General features: G+C 35.6%; 1 protein-coding gene across 2 annotated transcripts; it reads left to right on the top strand.

Moving 5' to 3' along the window:
• Positions 1-7,519: 7,519 nt before the first annotated feature.
• On the top strand, positions 7,520-18,631 carry LOC126726719 (transcriptional adapter ADA2-like). Of its 2 annotated transcripts, none has more exons than XM_050432062.1 (13): positions 7,520-7,672; positions 7,761-7,950; positions 8,030-8,190; positions 9,266-9,331; positions 9,479-9,604; positions 9,756-9,831; positions 11,760-11,820; positions 11,905-11,960; positions 13,561-13,656; positions 14,323-14,545; positions 17,032-17,242; positions 17,754-18,062; positions 18,364-18,631. In XM_050432062.1, exons 2-13 carry the CDS (start codon positions 7,788-7,790, stop codon positions 18,553-18,555), a joined length of 1,740 nt encoding a protein of 579 aa, XP_050288019.1. In that variant the 5' UTR covers positions 7,520-7,672; positions 7,761-7,787; the 3' UTR covers positions 18,556-18,631. The 2 variants fall into 2 exon arrangements, with proteins under 2 accessions (XP_050288019.1, XP_050288018.1); XM_050432061.1 differs by having other exon boundaries at positions 13,555-13,656.
• The last annotated feature ends 1,670 nt before the right edge of the window (positions 18,632-20,301 follow it).

Below are 20,301 nucleotides of genomic sequence, written 5' to 3'. Positions count from 1 at the left end.
AAAATAATCCTGTTGCATAAACGTTGTTTTTGGGTCAAACACATTTTGATAATTATTTGTGGAACTATGTTTTCTTAGAAAGTGTTGTGTTGTGACCCTAATATATATGATTGTATATAAAAAGCACATCATATTTAGTATTGCATATGGGGAAATGCATGAATTGTTGACATGAAAAATATGAATATCTTTGATTTAATTTTTTATAAGGAATTCTTGGATTTTATGGTATATTAGAAAATTCAAAGGTACTTATTTTGTCTTGTATTATTTGGGAAATTGATAGAAAATCTTTTTGGACAAAGGATGAAGTTGATAACTTTACAAACTTTACGGAAATTTTGATTTTTTAAGGTTTTTTTGAAACTACCTGGATATAAACTATGTATTTGAAAGTACATGTAACCTGTGAGATTTATGTTGTTTTAACTCTATGCCATGTGTGATTTTCTGGTGATCACTTGATTTGGTTTCTATAGCCTTTGTGACAACAAAATCAAATCTAGGTCAGTGCATTTTCACTTTGGATGACGCGTTCTTTCTCGCTGTCCATAGGGGGAAGAGATTCCTTGATTGTGTGTGGGTGAGGCTTTTGCCCATGGGGCTAAGAGATTACATACCAGAGAGGACAATATCATGCCAATTGTGAATGGGTGGATCCCTTAACCGGTCTCTATAATAGTGTGGTATCTTTGTGATAAATTATCTTATGTTAGATTTTATGGCTTTGGAAGTATATTATTAGTGCTCACAGATTATAGTATATAGTTTTATGGTATTTATTTTGAGAAACTTTGTATTTCATTATTTAATCATTCTTGTCATATTATTATTAAAAATGATCTTGCAGTATTCAGTTAGAAATTTCTCAAACTAAAACATGCTTTATAAACTGTTCATCATCATGAAACTTACATTTCTCCCACCCCCATTAATTATTCTACTTACTGGGCTCTATCTCATCCCATTCTTTCACAAACTTTTTCAAAGTAGACAATGATCATTTTGAGATATGTTTTTGTGGCTAGCAGTAGTTAGACTAACTACTGATAGAGACTGGACTTTTGTAATGATGATATTTAGATGATGTACATCTTAGAGTATGATTAACTCATTTTTTTTGTATCTAAAAATGGTTATGACTTTTATTTCCACTAATGGGACAGGTTAAAGATATGTAATTATATTTATTCAAACTTCTATTCTTTTGTGGCCAATGGTTCTTGTAATTATTGTATAGAGCTTTGACTTACTTTGGGAGTTTCTTTAATGGAATTATTATAATAATTCTTGATGTCGGTACTTGATATGAATTTTTTGGATTGAATTGTCACAAGAAAAAATCTATAGGTACCCTTGAGATGTTTTTCTCATGTTTTGGACCCTTTTGGGTTTGGGGCAAGATAGCAAGGGTTTGCGAATTTCATGCTAGAGAACTAAGAACCAATTCTTGATACACCAATGGAGACTCCCACTCAAGAGTTCACGATTTAAGAATTGGCAATTCAAGTGTCGTCGATCCAAGAATCAAAGATGCAAGTGCCAACAATTCTAATAGTTCTAAAATCAAATGATGTCATAAGGATCCAAGAACATTTCAAGGTCCAAAGAACCAATGAGATCTTGAGGATTGAAAAAACATTGAAGGCTCAAGAATTTGAGCAAAGTTTGAAGTTATACAAAGAAGGAACCTTCATGAGCACAGGATTGTATGTCAAAGAGAAGTGCATGAACATGGTGATTAAAATGTCACTAAGGTATTAGTCCGTTGGAAGATCTCCTTTGATGAAGTGCTACTTCACAACAACTCCTTGTGGACAAGGTGTTTTAAAGGGAAGGGAAATGTTAGGAACCCCAAATTATACCATATGCCTTGTAATCTCTTAATAATTGTTGTATTCCCTTTAGTTAGTTGGTTAGTTAGTTATTTAGTTGAGATAAAGATAAGTTAGTTAGGAATTGTGCACATATATATCATTTAAAACATGGTTTAATTCATATAACACATGTTGAATAAACTAACCAATTATCTTGAGTCATGTGGGCCAATGAGATTAAAGTTAGTATTCTATAAATACATTAATGCCTAATATTAGTAGGAAAACTTGTAAACCCCAAATTGTGATGAATGAAAAATTACTACACTAAAAAAAAAAAAAAATTAGTATACTATTGAACAAGGTGCAAATGTAAGAAATAAGAATTTAACAAGGTGCAAATATACAAAGTCAAGAAGGTGGAAGAAACATCAAAGACAACTCCAAATTAATCCCGAAAACAAATTCCATATATATTTCAATGATCTGACAAATTAGATTATCCGACTGAAATGTAACATCCGTCCAAAAGTCTACACAATTTTTTTATTTATTTAAATCGTTTGTCTCTATCTAGATTAATGTTATGAGATGAAATTTTATAAGTAGAAATAACATGACATTTTGTGTACTATTGAATTTAGAAAATAAAATTTTTATTATGAAATATACGAAACAAAATTGATTTTGTTATGAAATGCTAAAGAGTCGCCTTCTAATTTTTTTTTTTTTTTAAATTATAACATTTTCATAATATTATTGTTTGAATTGTAATGAGTTTTGGTATAATATTTAGGTAAAATACATTGTTAGTGTGTGTTTGACATTAATTTAAAAAGCTAGTTTTTTTTTTTTACTATTTAGCTTATTTTTACTATTATTCATGGATTTTGTGGGGCCCAATAATTTGTGGCCCTGGCCCATTTATTCATTGGGGCCCAAGGCCCGAGCCGAGGAAGGTCATAGCCCAGGCTTGGTAATACGAATACAAAATAGTCTTGGGACACAGCTGATGACGATTCAGTCCTCGGCATGTCCGAGGTCTCACTGAAAGGAAGGGCAAAAACGGTATAGGAGCAGCTTGGAAAAAATCTAAAAATATCTAGGTCAATAGAAAAGGATACGCTGGAAAGTATAACGACCAGGGAAAGCTGCCCTTACTGCCATTCAATATTCTGCACCTGACAGAGCCGCACTCTTCAGCTTTTACAACCACCCCCAACCCCTCTGGGTATGAGCTGATGGGACAAGTATCAGTCTTGGAAAAGTCGATCCTACATGTGGACGAAGGATAAGGAACACATGCGGGTATAAAAGGAAAAGTGAGCAATCCAGAGAAGGGGCTGGGAAAAATGGCCAAAAACCAGAGCCTCCCAGCTCGCCTCCAGGAGAAGGACTCCTAGAGCGAAAACGGCTTAACCATGTATGAACACCACGAAAAACCCACCGTCTGGTGACCAAGGCCTAGCCTTTCAAACCCACGCTCTACAAATGATATTGTTTGAGCCTTTTTACGTGCGAGCCCAATATCGTTTTGGGTCGTTTCCAAATCGTGTCCTTACAATTGGCGCCGTCTGTGGGGAAGGCTTGTGTGTTGGCATAGACGGTAGGTCGAGACAGTTCCCTTGTCATTTCTAACAGCCGGTTGTAATGTTCTAGCGTAAAGCTCCACTAGGGGCTATGTTTCTTTACTAGGGGCTACGCTTCATAGCGTCAGTCGCACGGATGGTTCTAGGCGCCTGGTCGAGGATCTAACTCCCCTAAAAACCAAGGTCTCATGCCATAGTCGAAGGGTTAATTCCCCCAACTACTTAGAAGAAAAAACTGAGTTTTGGACAGAACCAGGGTATTGCATGGTCCTCGGATTCAAACCTATGGGGAAACCAACTACTTAAAAGAAAAAACTGAGTTTTGGACAGAATCAGGGTATTGCATGGTCCTCGGACTCAAACCTATAGGGAAACCAACTACTTAGAAGAAAAAACTGAGTTTTGGACAGAACCAGGGTATTGCATGGTCCTCGGACTCAAACCTATGGGGAAACCAACTACTTAAAATCAAGTTTTGGACAGAACCAGGGTATTGCATGGTCCTCGGACTCAAACCTATGGGGAAACCAACTACTTAAAATCAATTTTTGGACAGAACCAGGGTATTGCATGGTCCTCGGACTCAAACCTATGGAGAAACCAACTACTTATCAAAATCAAGTTTTGGACAGAATCAGGGTATTGCATTGTCCACGGACTCAAACCTATGGGGAAACCAACTACTTAAAATCAAGTTTTGGACAGAACAAAGGTATTGCATGGTCCACGGACTCAAACCTATGGGGAAACCAACTACTTAAAATCAAGTTTTGGACAAAACCAAGATATTGCATGGTCCTCGGACTCAAACCTATGGGGAAACCAACTACTTAAAATCAAGTTTTGGACAGAACCAAGGTATTGCATGGTCCACGGACTCAAACCTATGGGGAAACCAACTACTTAACTACTTAAAATCAAGTTTTTAACAGAACCAGGGTATTGCATGGTCCTCGGACTCAAACTTATGGGGAAACCAACTACTTAAAATCAAGTTTTGGACAGAACCAGGGTATTGCATGGTCCTCGGACTCAAACCTATGGGGAAACCAACTACTTAAAATCAAGTTTTGGACAGAACCAAGGTATTGCATGGTCCTCGGACTCAAACCTATGGGGAAACCAACTACTTAAAATCAAGTTTTGGACAGAACCAAGGTATTGCATGGTCCTCAGACTCAAACCTATGGGGAAACCAACTACTTAAAATCAAGTTTTGGACAGAACCAGGGTATTGCATGGTCCTCGGACTCAAACCTATGGGGAAACCAACTACTTAGAAGAAAAAACTGAGTTTTAGGCAGAACCACGGTATTGCATGGTCCACGGACTCAAACCTAAGGAAAGGTCAACTACTTAATAAGAATTCTACGTTGCTCAATCCTCAGATCAAGTACCAGAAGAGGTTAAAGCTATGAAAGTTATTAGGAAGATGGTGAAACGCCTTATTACTCGGCAACCTGAAGGGACTGTTCATTTTTGGGGTTATATGTCCTCGGGTGATTACCTCCTACACCGCACCGAGCACTCAGCTGTCATCTCGGCTATTTTTGGGGTAAGTATTGTTTTCTCAGGTTGGCATTATTGTGCCAAGCAACTTTGTTAAGTTCATAATAGTATCTTTTATCTTGGTAAGGGATTTTGGCCCTAAGTATCACTTTCCCAGGTCGGCATTATTGAGCCAAACAATATTATTAAGTTCATTATGAACACCTTTTCCTCAGTGAAGGTTTCTGCCCTAAGTGCCATTTATTTAAGTCGGCATTATTATGCCAGATAGTTCCAATAAGCACAGAGCAAGATCTTTTTATTTACTGAGATTTCGGCCCCAAACATCATTCATAGTATAAAAATAAAAAGAAAGAAGTTACAAGATAGTACGTCTATTCACGGCATAACTATTTCAAAAGAAAAGATAGAATATACGAAATCAAGAAATGACAACCTTTATTAATGTAAAGAGGTGTTACAGTGTACAATGAAGGGCTTAAACAAAGCCTATATATAGAAAATGAGTTATAAAAACAATAAAAAATAATAGCAAACAAACAGAAATCTTTTTAAACTCTGCTCCCAAGTCTTTCCAAGCTCTGCCCCAGTGGCACTCATATTGAGAGAAGGACTTTCCTTGGTGGGAGAGGAGAAGAAGAGGAAGAAGGAAAAGCACCAGGATGGATCTGGTGGTGGAAAGAAGAAGAAAGAGAGGCAAAAGGAGGCACCAATGAAGGAAGAGAGGAAGAAGCAGGGATGCTTTGTCCCTGCGTCAGTCCTGACTCCTAACACGCTGGTGCCATGTTAGCTATGCTCGTAATAGAGCGGCTGGTACTGATAATGGGTGACCCCAGCTCAGTCACACCAAAAGTTTGACGCGATGAGTCCCTGCTTCGGATTTTGGCTGAAGGAGGGATGGGAAGTATCTTGAGTCTCTGCCATCCCTGCCTTGACCGAGCCATTTTAAGTTTCGGAAGAGCATGGCGTTTCTGGGAAGGGTATGGTCCCTTCATTCCCACTCCTATTTCGAACGTATCACAATTCAAGATGTAACTAGCAAATAAAGTAAACTCTGGAGGAGGCTGAGGGTTTCAGATTTCAGAAGGATTAAAAGGGTCTCTGTACAAGAGAAATAACCTCTTGCTTTTCTTCTTATATGAAGGGCAAAATGGAAGGTATTTAATCTGTCCAGATTTCCAAGAAAATCTGTAAACGAGAAAATATCCGTTCCACTTCCCCATACCGTCAATAACCGTCGAATTTAAATGGTCTCGTAAAGGGAAATCATTAAAGGCGCGTTTTGGATAATCAAACGGCAGAAACACATTATGAATAAATTCAGAGGAATGACTTGTAGCCCGGAATGTTTCCTGGGCAGATGAAGAGACACCAACATTAATGAAGAACAGAGTTAAACGAGCCGTAATAAAGGCTTAGCATTACCAAAACCCTCCTCTCCAACCAAGAGGTCGGACAGCAGGATTTTGAGGGGCTATTGTGGGGCCCAATAATTTGTGGCCCTGGCCCATTTATTCATTGGGGCCCAAGGCCCGAGCCGAGGAAGGTCATAGCCCAAGTTCGGTAATACGAATACAAAATAGTCTTGGGACACAGCCGAGGACGATTCAGTCCTCGGCATGTCCGAGGTCTCACTGAAAGGAAGGGCAAAAACGGTATAGGACAGCTTGGAAAAAATCTAAAAATATCTAGGTCAATAGAAAAGGATACGCTGGAAAGTATAACGACCAGGGAAAGCTGCCCTTACTGCCATTCAATATTCTGCACCTGACAGAGCCGCAATCTTCAGCTTTTACAACCACCCCCAACCCCTCTAGGTATGGGCTGATGAGACAAGTATCAGTCTTGGAAAAGTCGATTCTACACGTGGACGAAAGATAAGGAACACATGCGGGTATAAAAGGAAAAGTGAGCAATCCGGAGAAGGGGCTGGGAAAAATGGCCAAAAACCAGAGCCTCCCAGCCCGTCTCCAGGAGAAGGACTCCTAGGGCAAAAACGGCTTAACCATGTATGAACATCACGAAAAACCCACCGTCCAGTGACCAAGGCCTAGTCTTTCAAACCCATGCTCTACAAATGATATTATTTGGGCCTTTTTACGTGCGAGCCCAATATCGTTTTGGGTCGTTTCCAAATCGTGTCCTTACAGGTTTTATTACACTTTTTGGTACTATTCATGGATTTTATTATACTATTTCAAATACCTTTTAGATTTATCTAAAGTACTTTCAATAAAAAATAAAAAATAAAATTTGTTTTAGCTAAATAAATTGTTCTCAAATAGATCCTTAGTCCCTAAAATTTATCTATTAAACATTTTTAGGCCTAAAGTTTCAAGTAATTGCTTCTGGTTCCTAAAATTTCAAAAATAGGTTTTATTTGTCATTTCTCATCTTTATTTAATTTTCTTGTCTATGTGTCTAACAAAATAATAATATTGACATTTTTTTAATGACATATTACAATTACTATATTGATAAAACAAATCGTGTCTCATCAATTAAAAAGAAACAATTCAATTTATATATTAAAAAAAAAATTCAAAATTTAGTTATTAGATGGTTGAAACTTAAAAGTATATTACGTTATTGTGAAAATGAAAATGTTGCATCTATAAAAATACGGAGCCAAAATAGTTCCCTCACGAAATAAACGACATCGCTTTGTGCACTCCCTTACCTGGAGCCTCAGGCTTTAGTTTTTCCGATCTCGAAGTTTAGAGTACCGTTAGCACCGTGTTGTGATATCGAAAACTGGTTTTGTTTTTTATAGCCCATAAATAATTGACTCCTCCTTTAATTTCAAACCAAACAGCCCCTTCTAATTTATTTTCAAACTTTCTAGGGCTTTGTTCTTCGGTGAATCGGAGCGATGGGTCGGTCTCGGGCGGTGTCGCATTTGTCTGAAGAGGATCCGAACCAAAGGTCCAAGAGAAAGAGACCAACTACTATTACTACTACTACTACTACTTCCAATACTTCCAACGCTGCCTCTGCTTCCAACGCAGAAACCACAGAAACTGCTACGCCCACAGGTAACTAATTTTGATTCATTCACTACTAACCAACTAAATAACTAACTAACTAACTGACTTTTTTAATTTTTTATTGAAGGGAAACTGGCATTGTACCATTGTAATTATTGCAACAAAGATATATCAGGGAAAATTCGTATAAAGTGTGTTATGTGCCCTGATTTTGACCTCTGTATTGAGTGCTTCTCTGTTGGAGCTGAGGTTACACCCCACAAGAGCAACCACCCTTATAGGGTTATGGTCAGTACTTAATCTTTCATTTTATTGTATCTATACATATTGCTCTTTCTATATATATGTACTTTGTATTTGTAATGTAATCCTTAGCCAACTACAACCTTCAATACCCTTTTCTTATCTTTAAATTCAATGATTGTTTGATATATAAGTTTTCGACTTTGTGTGATAGGGTGTTAGTTGGAGCCTAAGAAGCTTAGACATTCCAAAATTTCCGGGGTTTCCATGTTCGAAATGCACGCTCTTGCATTTCTGTTAGAATAAAACAGATTCTTTTATTTTAGATATGTTTATAAAAAATTTAATGTTCGTTGTTGTCGTTTCCCAATTTTTTAAGACTTGCCATGTTGCCATGTCTTGTACCATGTTGTGCCCGTGTCAGTGTCCATGTTCATGCTTCTTTGGTTGGAATGATATGTATTAAATTCCTTTCTTTCATGAAGGATAATTTTATGTCATCTCTATTTTGCTACTTTTCCAACTAATTGCGTAAAGTTTTGATAAATTTTCTTGTTATTCTTTTAATAATGAAATTTTTGGTTTTACTTTTGTTTTCTCAGTAGTTATACTTATAGATGAAATGAGAATGTTGAGATTGATTAGTGGCAAGATACAAATTTTATTAGAAATAATGTAATGCAACTGTGAGAAGTTAACATAGTTTTTAAAACCATACTGGGTAAAGAACTGGAAAAAGGAAGTGGTCCTTGATTTTACGGTTGGGAATGGTGGTTGGTTAGGCTTTCAAGAAAATATAATGCAGCATTTGACTTATCAGTGAATTTTGCCCCCAATGAAGCAATAGTGCTGCAAAGGATAAATTTCTTTCTCTTGGAGTATTTTAAATTCCAGTCTAAAGAATAATGCCATTTCCTTTATCTATTTTAAGAATGAGTGTGCAAAACCTTTTTAGGAGTGCAAATAGGAGCTAATTTGGAGTAATAGAATGATTAGGAGATGGACTATAAATGTGTTTTATGTTTTGGTTCACTATGAAATGAAAATGGAAATGCCATACTGCCTTTGTTATTATTCATGTATATCTTGTTTAAGGGGGGAAAAACATTTTGCTTGGCAGGACAATCTCGCTTTCCCACTTTTGTGTTCGGACTGGAATGTAGACGAAGAGATGTTACTTCTGGAGGTAATTTGTTTACATACCAAGTTCACGTATCACTGAAACAATATTATGTTTTATTTAGTTGTTTTGGTAAATGCTGCTAATAATCTTTCATGAATCTACAATGTCATTGTCCTTGATGTTTGGGTGGTTAATGTGTATTATTTTTAGGGAATTGAAATGTATGGATTTGGTAACTGGACTGAAGTTTCTGAACATGTTGGAACAAAAAGAAGATCACAATGTATTGACCACTATAATGCTGTGTACATGAATTCTCCATGCTTTCCTCTCCCGGTAAGCAAGTTTTGATATATGCATGCATATGAACACTACATACATACATATGTATGTACGTAAATAAGTGCATACATACATACATACATACATACATACCTACATGTGCATAAAAATTAATATGCTAAAAAGTTGTAATTTATGTACCTAGGATATGTCGCATGTTATGGGAAAAAGCAGGGAGGAGCTCCTTGCTATGTCTAGAGGGCATGGTGAAGTCAAAAAAGGTTAGTTTGCCTATATTCCATTGACTATTGCTGACTTGTAGCACTTATTTTAGTGATTTTGCATGATGAGATTTGACTATTTTAATTAGTGTTGGTAAATAATTCTTAAAGCACAAAGCTCCACAACTGAAGTACTTTAGATAGCTAATGCAAAGCACATTCTCAACTGAACCATTAAAAAGGGTTCAAATCTCCAGTTGAACATGCTCAGGCCCAATGAGCCTGATCCCAAAGATAAGAATCCCATGTTGGGGGCTTATGACCGGATTGACCTGGATCCAAGTAGTGAAGTAAGGGGATTGGGTCAACGGATAGCTTGCTTGAGAATTCTCTTGAAACAGAGGAATGTGCTTTAGGTGTGGAAGAAGCGAAAGCTTTGCTGGTGGTTTCTCAGCTCTCATGCTGGGGGCTTATGACTGGATTGACCTGGGTCCATGTAGTGAAGTGAGTAAGGGGATTGGGTCAACAGATGACTTGCTTGAGAATTCTCTTGAAACAGAGGAACAGGCTTTAGGTTTGGAAGAAGCGAAGGCCTTTTCAATGGTTTCTCAGCTATCATTGGTTATTAGAGAGGACAAGACAGAGGCAAGAAGCAATAGCCACCTTCCCAATTCAGAGCTCAGTTGATGTTTGAACCAGTGACATATCTGGGTCACCATGAGGTTAAAACTATGGTGAGTCTGTTGAAGGAGGCAATTCAATTACTGTAGAAAGAAAATATGAGTTTGGGAGGATCAATATTAGATTTATTAGACATCAATGATTAAGAGTTAGCAGTGGATTCATTGATGGAGGCTTTGCATTCCAACACGCCAAGTAGAGGGCCCTAATATATTGATTTGGAGTCTGAATGGAAATGGTAGATTTAATGTTTGCTCATACTATGAGGTTTTGCAAGGCTCCACTAATGCAGTTTTACCTTGGAAAAGCATTTGGTGTTATAATCTTATGAAGAGAGCTATAGCATGTTTAATTGGTGCTGTATATGTAGGAGAAATGGGGAGATTGTAAACCACCCGTTGTTGCTCGTGCAGATGCACATGATCTGTGGGATTTTGTCTTCTTTATGTTTGGTGTCTATCGGGTGATCCTGAGGAAAGTTGTTACAGAGGTTGGAGGAATCGGTTTGGTAAATACTTGTTTATTTGGAATTTAACCCCAGTATGCTTGTTGGGTGGATATTGTGGAGAGAGAGAGAGAGAGAGAGAGAGAGAGAGAGAGAGAGAGAGAGAGAGGAATCATTGTACATTTGAAGGCATAAATGTCTTGGTGGTCTAACTGAAGTCATCTTCTATTAGGACTTTGTTTGAATGGTCTGGTGTCTTAGGACCTAATAATTTTGACAATGTTGTTGATTTCATTGGTGTCCTTTCTTTCTGTATGCAATCCCTATTTTTGTGCATAATTATTTTGGCTATATTATGCATATGTTCTGTATGGATAAGGTAGCTTCATTTTTTTTCAATAAAAGTATATTACTTATCCCAAAAAAGCCTTTTTTTTGGGTATTGTATTACTATGAATCCTATGGTGGCTTACATTTTTCAACAATATTATATAATAATTTAAGAAAATTTTTTTTGCAGTTCTGTGCATGCTTAAGTAGGATATGTGTTTACTGTCATATTTCTGTTGCTCAATTTAAGTGTTACTTCAAAAGCATACCTTTTTATTTTATTTTATTTTTTTGTTTCTAAGGAGTTGTGTGAATTTTACTCTTATAATACAAAGTATTATTATGTGTGTTATTAATCTTCTCTTTCTCAAACTTGTTAGAATTTATTGATATTTGTACTGGCAAAGCTTAGATGTGATCTTCATCTAGTATACTACCTGTGCACTTAATTTTTTTGGGTTCAATAAAATTTATTACTTATCAAAAAAATAGGTGTGTTATGGCTGTCGACTTTTTCTTTTATTTGCCACAGAAATTCCTAATGTTGGGGAGCTTACGCTGAAAGAAGAGTCTTCATTCTCAGCTAGAGTCAGGTATTGTCACCTTCATAACTCTATAGTTATGTTTCAATTTAGCTTTGTGATTCTAATTTGCTAATTCGTGTCTTGTTTCATCAGATCTGACGAATCAAAAGAAGGTCCAGCTTGGCAATCCTCATCTAGCTTAACATCAGGTAGAGTAGTCAATATCTTGAGGGTTGCTGTTTATCATGATTTTTCTTTTGTGCCTGTTGGCTGTCCCAAAATTAACTCACACAATAATGTAAATTAATAGCTGTGTTTCATTGCTTAATTTGCTCAAATGAAAAGGAATTAAGTTGAGGAAATTCGAGATCTGGTTGATGGATGTGGTCTATACAATTGCAGCTGATAGGATTGGTGGTCTTGTTTGATCTGAGGGATCCGGAAGGAGGTTCAGATTTGTTGTAGCTGATTATTGGCAGCTAAATTGTAATTTCTGGAATAAGTCCACTAGTCTTAAAACAGTCCAAATAAGCCTTCAAAGATCAAAGATAAAGTTTAAAGCTAAGGGCCTGGAGTGTAAATGGTTTAACAAGGCAGCATTGGCCATTAAAAAGGAGCCTTGAAAGGTCCAAAGATATGCCCTGTTTCCATTTAAAATATGGGCCTAGTTCCAAGCCCGTTGCTGGAGATTTTTAAGCAAAAAAATATGTCCATTTTGGGTCCCATAAGTTCCAGATATGTTCAGGAGACAAAGGTCACTTGTTGATATACTCTTAGAGGACATGGGAGCTGAGAATATTGTTCTGGATGAAGTGATTTCTGTTGGCAGCAAGTGCTAGTTTATCAGAAAATAAAGTTAATAGATGAGAGGGTCATCTAGATAAGGATAAACACAATCTGATTGGTGGGGGAAAAGGTTAATTAGGTCACAAACAGAATCTGATTGGCTGAGAAATCAAGCTCTACTACCTCATACCCTATAAATAAAGAGCTGCACTAAATATATGTGCATATATATATATATATATATATAGATAGAGAGAGAGAGAGAGAGAGAGAGAGAGAGAGAGAGAGAGAGAGAGAGAGAGAGAGAGAGAGAGAGAGAGAAGGAAAAGGCTGTAAATTTGATGAATTTTATTTAGAAGATGCTTCTGTTGGAGATAGAATTCTGTTAGCAAAAATGAGGATTTGAAGCATACTCAAAGGAAAGCTACAGGTAGATTTAAAGAACACAGCAAAAATCTGTTGGGGGCTTATTGAATTTTATTTTTTGTCAATGTTCTTCATTGTCTTTCTGATTTGAAGTCTGAGGATAAATATCTATAGGAATGTATCAAAACTAATTAAAGCACCCTAACAAAATACATATTATTTATGGATAGAGTTTAGGTACAATTCCTTGGGTGCTGTATCTTCGTTTCCACAATAAAATTCAACTACATGTTTGCATTGACCAATGCAGTTCAAACGTGTAATGTTTCCCAAAAATAATTTAATTCAACCACACGACTTATTGGCCATTACAATCACACAGTTTAATTTAATATGGTAACATAAGGTACAACACCTAAGGAATGGAACCTAAGTTTCACCCATTATTTATGTAAATTTTCTAATACATTTTGACTGATTTACCCCTCACATCTATATTATGTTTAAACTTGTGGCAGTTTAGAAAATTAGGTAATCTGTACATTCATACTTGCCCTTAGTTACTTCTTCTTCTCTTTTTATTTTATTTATTTATTTTTTATAATGTTTTTGGAGTTATGATTGACAAAAGTATAAACATATTTGGCACAGAAACAGGCAAAGGTTTGGGTTCAAGTAGTGGCAACACATTCTCCAGTGTGATAAAGAAGGCTTCCAACAACTCCCAGATCAAGGATGGAATTAAAATGGAAGGTAGGCTTTCTGTATTTTACTATTAGTTGCAATCATTGCTTGCATACTGCTTTCTGCTTGATGGAAATTCTTGTAATAATTTATTTGGCACCTTCCATTTAAATGGCTTTCCTGTAAAAAGCTGATATGTAGAAGTAATTTGGTTGCTGGAGACATTATTCAAGTATGTGGATACTCAATAATATGATCAGCCAAAGAACTTCTTTGCTCATCTACAATGAGAAAAGTTGAGGGTTCATTTTGAATAAAGGTTTTGTTGAATCACATTAGGTTGTGCACAGTGCACAAAGCTCGCTTTTGCGGGGTCTAGGAGAGGTCATGATACGTAGCCTTACCCCCAATATGTTGGAGGCAAATTCCTAGATTTGAACCTGCAACCTATCGCTTTTGGTGGAAGGCACTTGTCATTGCACCAAGGCTTGACCTCTTTTGTTGAATTACATTCAGTTATAATAATAATAAATAAATAAAAAAAACATTAAACTAAACTAATATTTTTAGATTGATATGTATACAGATTGCATATCCAAAACTTGGGGGTGGGAGGGGAGAGAGAGAGAGTGTGTGTGTGTTTGTTTATCAGGAGATGAGTTGGTGAAGAGAACATGAATATTTCATTTTTGCAAGCTACACTTAATACATTTTTTTTTCTTAATAATTTTGCAGAATTTCAGTCAGACAGGAGCATTGGTGAGAAAAAGCCTAGGGTTCCAGGGGATGAGGGACCTTCTATGACAGAGTTGAGTGGCTATAACTTCAAGAGGCAGGAGTTTGAGATTGAATATGATAATGATGCAGAGCAGATATTGGCGGATATGGAATTCAAGAATACTGACTCTGCTGCTGATCGCGAATTGAAATTGCGAGTGTTGCGTATCTACTCAAAAAGGTAACCATGTTTTTACTTGAATGTGTGCAGTTTTTGTGAAACCAAAAAAAAAGAAAAAAAAAAAAGAAATAGAAAAGCAATTGTATAGACAAGGCTGATAGATAGCCTACATTTATCAATCAATAAGGTAGAAAAAGAAAAAAAAAAACAATATGATTAATCTGCCATTAAGTTCAAAAGGAACTTCTATAATCTAGCTCATGAAAGGATTTGAGGCATTGCTCTTGATCTATGAATGGTCCTTTAAGAGCAACCTGTAATCTCACAATAGTATGTTGTTTCTTCTTTCCTTGGGCTAGATATCCATTTATTGAGATTCAACTGTCTTCTTGACAGTGCTGATAATGAGTCAAACTAAGCTGGGTATTAAATGTTTAAGATTGATTTCTTTAATTTTACATCAAGTATGGGTTGAGTTTGACCTTCATACCAGAATCTGAGCTATATATGTGCCCCTGATGAGTCTCAAACTCATGATCTCAACCTTCACCTTGCTCGTAGAGTTAGAGCTCATATGTAATCTAAGCTACATGTTCAAGATTGATTAATTTAATATTTGTGTAAGGGCCATCAAATTAGAGTTCATTCAAAACATTTTCAATTATTTTTATTTTTATTTTTTTAAGTAATGAAACTTTATCAATGAACAAAGGCAAAAAGTACCCAAGTATACAGGGAAAAAAATTTCAGTTTATGTTACCACTCATTTATTTATTAGATATGTCCATGGTTTCACATGTTTTATGCTCTCTGGTAGTTGACAATGATTGTTTATTTTGGTGCATATTGTTGTCTGCTGCAGCAAGTTTATTGTCTAGTAAGCAAAACATGCCATGACAAAACATATATCCATTTTCCCCTATTATGTGACGCATGTAATTACCAGCAAATCAAATGCATTAGCAGCTTGAAATTGTTGAACCTGAGAACTACGGTTTCTGGCACAGATCCTAAGTCAATTATAATACCCACGCATGTTCAATATCTCATTATTGTTATAACATTTAGATTTTCCAGCTTTAATGAAATATTAAAATATGTTATGACTTATTTGGAACATTTGGCATAACAGATTTTGCCCATTGGGCTGTAGACATGCTGCACCTTTGTTATTGCTGTCTATACCTCAGACAAACTCGTAGCATGATAAAAACTCATCCGTGGCAATGAGAGTTTTTATTCTGCACATATTAAACCTACCCCATATTTTTAGTAAGAGTCATGTTAATGGATGTCCTTAGGGTCCATTTGGTTAGAGGGTGGATAAGTGGGAAGATATAAAATGATAGGAGGATGAAAAAGTGGAAGGATAGAAAATATTTTAATTTCTCTCTTTTTTGTTTGGTTGAAAGTGGAAAAGTGGAAGGATGGAAAAAGTGAGTTTGTATAAATTTACTTATACACCCTTGTTAAAAAATGATGACCAATTAAAACAAAAAAAAAAAAAGTGACAAACAACCACCAAAAAATAAAAATAAAAATCAATCACCCAATTTATTTTAAAAAAAAAATCATGTCTAGTTAAAAACAAATAAATAAATAAATAAAAAAAAACAAAACAATGATCACACCCTTAGCCCCCCCCCCCCCCCCCCCCCCCAAAAAAAAAAAAAGAGGCAACATCCAGTAAAGAAAAGAAAAAAAGAAAGAGATAACGTGCCCACCCACAGCCTAGGAAATCAAAAAATGAAAAAAATAAATGCAACGTCCAGAAAAGAAAAGAAAAAAAAAAAGAAAAAAGAGGCCACGTGCCCAGCACAAAAAAAAAAAAAAATAATAATAATAATAAGAAAGGAACTAGAGATGGGCATTTTTGTCTATTAAGCAACCCTATTTTCTCCCTTCAGTTTTCTTTCTATTTTGGAGAAAGAACTTTTTGGTGGGCCCAAGGAGAAAACACTCGGGCCTTACCATTTATTTTCCTTCCTTCCCACCCAACCAAACACACTCTAAAAATGTTTTCCTTCTCATTTTCTTTCCAAAGCTTTCCATCCACCTTATTTTGCCTCCAAACGAACACACCCTTTGGGTAATTGTTAATAAACTATAATATGAAAGTTTTAACACCACTTTCATAGAAAATATAAAAAGCTATCAACAACATTTATTGTTTTATCATTCTCTCAATAAAATATTTTTTAAAATAGTTCCTAACATTTCCCTTTTAGTAATAAGTTAAACATCAACACCCAGCATAACCCAACCTATACAAAGCTCTCTTTTCAGTCACTACTCGTAACAAGTGAAATTTACCTTCCCTTTCTACTTCTGGACTAATTTATCTTCAGGTGATCCCTAAGAAGGTGAGTGGGCTGAGATCCTTTTTAGTGATCCTGAGCTGCTAGTTAGCAAGCCTTGCCATTCAGATGGAAAAAATGTCATTCTTATTTAATACTCCTTCGTTATCAATGTTTTGGGATGCCTGATTGTGTTGGTTGCCCTAGTTGACCAATAACCCATTAAAATGTATTTGGACTTTTTGACAGGCTTGATGAGAGAAAACGCAGGAAGGATTTCATATTGGAAAGAAATTTACTTTATGCTGACCCTTTGGAGAAGAGCCTCTTACCTAAAGAGAGAGAGATATGTCAGCGCTACAAGGTCTTCATGCGGTTCCACTCGAAAGAAGAGCATGATGAATTGCTCAAGAATATTATTGAGGAACAGCAGATTGTCAAAAGAATACAAGATCTTCAGGTGTGATGCAGCCCCCGAACTTGAACCTCTATATGCTTTTTTCACTTGATCTTATCTGTTGATATTACTGTCAGTTACTTTAGTTTGGTAAGAGAAACAAACCATGCGAGATACAAATAAGGTTTTTTATTTTTTATTTTCCCCCTTTTTACTTGTTTTGTTTTTTTGGAAGATTTTTCTTTTTGTTGGTAAGTTACATAGCCACATAGGTGTCCATTGGGTTTTGAAACCATGACCTCACCCTCTATCCATTCTTGCTGAGGAGGAAGTGTCCTTTGAGTTAGAGCTCATTAGCATCTGGAAAATTTGAACCTAAAACATACCTTGAGCTAAGAGCATTAGAAATGCTATTTATTTGAAATTCATGAATAACTGGGTTTGTGATCTACATGCTCCTTTCACTTTTTGCCAAGCTCTAACATTCATGTCTACCAAAGGCTGAAGAAGTCTGACTAGTACTTGACAAAAGCTTACTAAGAGCCTTTACAATCATGTAAAAATAATTATGCAGGAAGCTCGAGCTGCAGGCTGTCGAACAGCTGCTGAGGCAAATAGTTTTCTTGAACAAAAGAGGAAGGTGGAAGCAGAAGAAAGTGAACATGGAATTAAAGAAAGTGCACAGGGTCCCAGTGGTAAAGTGTTGCAAAGACCAACTCAACTCAAAGGAGAATTTGATGCTAGTCCTCGGGGAGTTGTCAAGGGTTCCACAGGTCTAGAGCTCAGTGAGAAGGATTCATCTTCAGCAATGCAAGCTATATCGAGTGATCTAGACAAGTGGGACATCACTGGATTTGTAGGGGCTGATTTACTCTCTGAAACTGTAAGAATCCTGTTCCCAATTTCTTTGCTTTATCATGGAAAGATGGCTCCTTGTTTACCCTGGTTCTGATATTTTTACTAATCAGATAGTTAATCTCTATAATGCAAGTCAACATTGTCATAGATTGTAGGTCCAACTTTGCAAATGACTGCCCAAACTAGTGCATCCGATCCATGTTTGAAGAGAAAGAAAGCTTAAAAGATTATATAGCAAACTGTGCATAATTAGTTGGCTGAAGTTTGCATCTTCCAAATATAACTTGAGATTTTGATTATGATCTAGTTATGTTGCTTACTTGCAGGAAAAACAGCTTTGTGGTGAGATTAGAATACTACCCGCGCATTACCTCAACATGCTGCAGATCATATCAGTAGAAATTTTGAAGGGCAATGTCACAAACAGGTCTGATGCCCATGGGCTGTTCAAGGTAGAACCAAGCAAAGTTGATAGAGTATATGATATGGTTGTGAAAAAGGGGATTGTGCAAGCTTGATGACATATCCCATCTCCATCTTTGTATAGAAACTTGTACAGTTATTATTAATAGGAAAATTATTAGTTTTCGTGCATCTTTTAGGATTTTTTTTCTGGTAGGCAATAATAGTGCTCCAACTTTTTCTGGGCCAATTATTTATAGTTAAAGTCGGATCGGATTTGTCAATTCACAGTTGAATTCCACCCAACAACAACCCCCCCCCCCCCCCCCCCCCCCGCGCGGCAACAACTGGAATCAATCTTTTAATTTTTTTGGTGGTCATATATAGTATAAATATTCAACATAAATGTCTGCTTTTTTAAATTAAAAAAAAAAAAATAGTTCTTTTGAGTTAAAACTCTGAAGAATTTTTTAATGTTAACGACTATCCGAACAACAAAATGATGATGGTCAATGTTTTTTATTATTATTTTAATTTAATGTTAATGACAATGTAAAATTTAATCCAATTGTTTCAAGATTTCAAAATGAATAGACAAGCATTTAGAAGCTCAGGATCTTATAATCGTTCTTGGTACTTAAATAAATTAATTAAAAAAATAAAAAAAGGCGTTATTGCGAAGGTGTTATTGCCCTTAAAGGTAAGGGGGAGGCTAGATAAAAATGTTTATTATTTATGATTGAATAGAGAAAATATATACATACATACATATATATATATATATATATATATATATATATAGTCGTGCATTTGAATAATAAGTTAGTTAAAATAGGAAAGGCTAAGTTTGAATTTAGTTGAACTCCAATAAGGCTGGTGTGTGAGTGTGATGTGTGAATGCTATTAAACCGATAAATATTTAGTATTTATTCATCTCAATAAATAAATAAACCTTGATTATGGAAAAAATATGTAGTATTAAATAATATCATGTTATTCGTATCAAAATCTAATAATTGAGAGATGTGTGCAAAATAACCATATCAACATTCTACCCCTAATCTTAGGAGTGTTAGTGGGGTGGGGTGGTTATTTTTGTGCAATGTCTCTCATTTATTGATCATTTGATATCAAATGCCTTATCATTTATCTGAATGATCTAATGAATCATGGGGTGCAATTTATTTTTTCAGTGTTTTTGAAAATTGACTATTTGAAACAATTGCACCTAGAAAAAAAGTAAAGTATGGTTTTAGAATGGGATGCTCAACGTGCACGCACTTAATACATATGATAGTGAATGATTTTTTTAAACCATCACGTAATAGGTTGGAGGAGGTTTGGAGGTCTCTTTTGCTAAATATTCAGTTTTTGCCCAAAAAAAAAAAAAAATACTAATAAGTCTTTGCTAGAAGTTATTTAGTTCTATAGACTCTTTTGGAACTCGAGTTCCAAGTGAAAATCAAGTTTAGTGAACTCACATGTATTGTTTAATTTGATATTTTTAATTAAAATATTCCACTCAAGTTTAGTAAACTTAATTCCATTTCAGTAAATTTTCTTTTAGGGAACTCGAGTTTATCAAACTCAAGTTTCAGCTTGAAAAACAATTAAGTGAAACTCGAATTTACCAAACTCAAATTTCATTTGAGATATTTTATTTTAAAATAAAAAATTAGATTATCCACATATATTACATTATCCACATATATTACATAACTATAAATTAGTTAATCTTTTCATCTTCCATTTTTTTTTCTTTTTTTGGTTGGGAGGAGGGGGAGGACAGATCTTTCCTCCAACTACACTACACTAGAAGATTATTTATATATACTTTCAAATATATTACATAACTATAGAGT

Source organism: Quercus robur, chromosome 5, assembly GCF_932294415.1.
Source record: "Quercus robur chromosome 5, dhQueRobu3.1, whole genome shotgun sequence".
Taxonomy (NCBI): Eukaryota; Viridiplantae; Streptophyta; class Magnoliopsida; order Fagales; family Fagaceae; genus Quercus; species Quercus robur.
Note: the sequence above shows the minus strand (reverse complement) of the source record. Positions and strands in the feature narration are given on the sequence as shown.

What these genes read in the sequence shown, in the direction of transcription:
- LOC126726719 (XM_050432061.1), top strand. Translation starts at nt 7,788, where the DNA reads ATGGGTCGGTCTCGGGCGGTGTCGCATTTGTCTGAAGAGGATCCGAAC. An exon ending in ACCACCCTTATAGGGTTATG is followed by an intron (nt 8,191 to 9,265) that starts GTCAGTACTTAA and finishes TTTGCTTGGCAG; the next exon opens with GACAATCTCGCTTTCCCACT. An exon ending in GCATGGTGAAGTCAAAAAAG is followed by an intron (nt 9,832 to 11,759) that starts GTTAGTTTGCCT and finishes TATTTGCCACAG; the next exon opens with AAATTCCTAATGTTGGGGAG.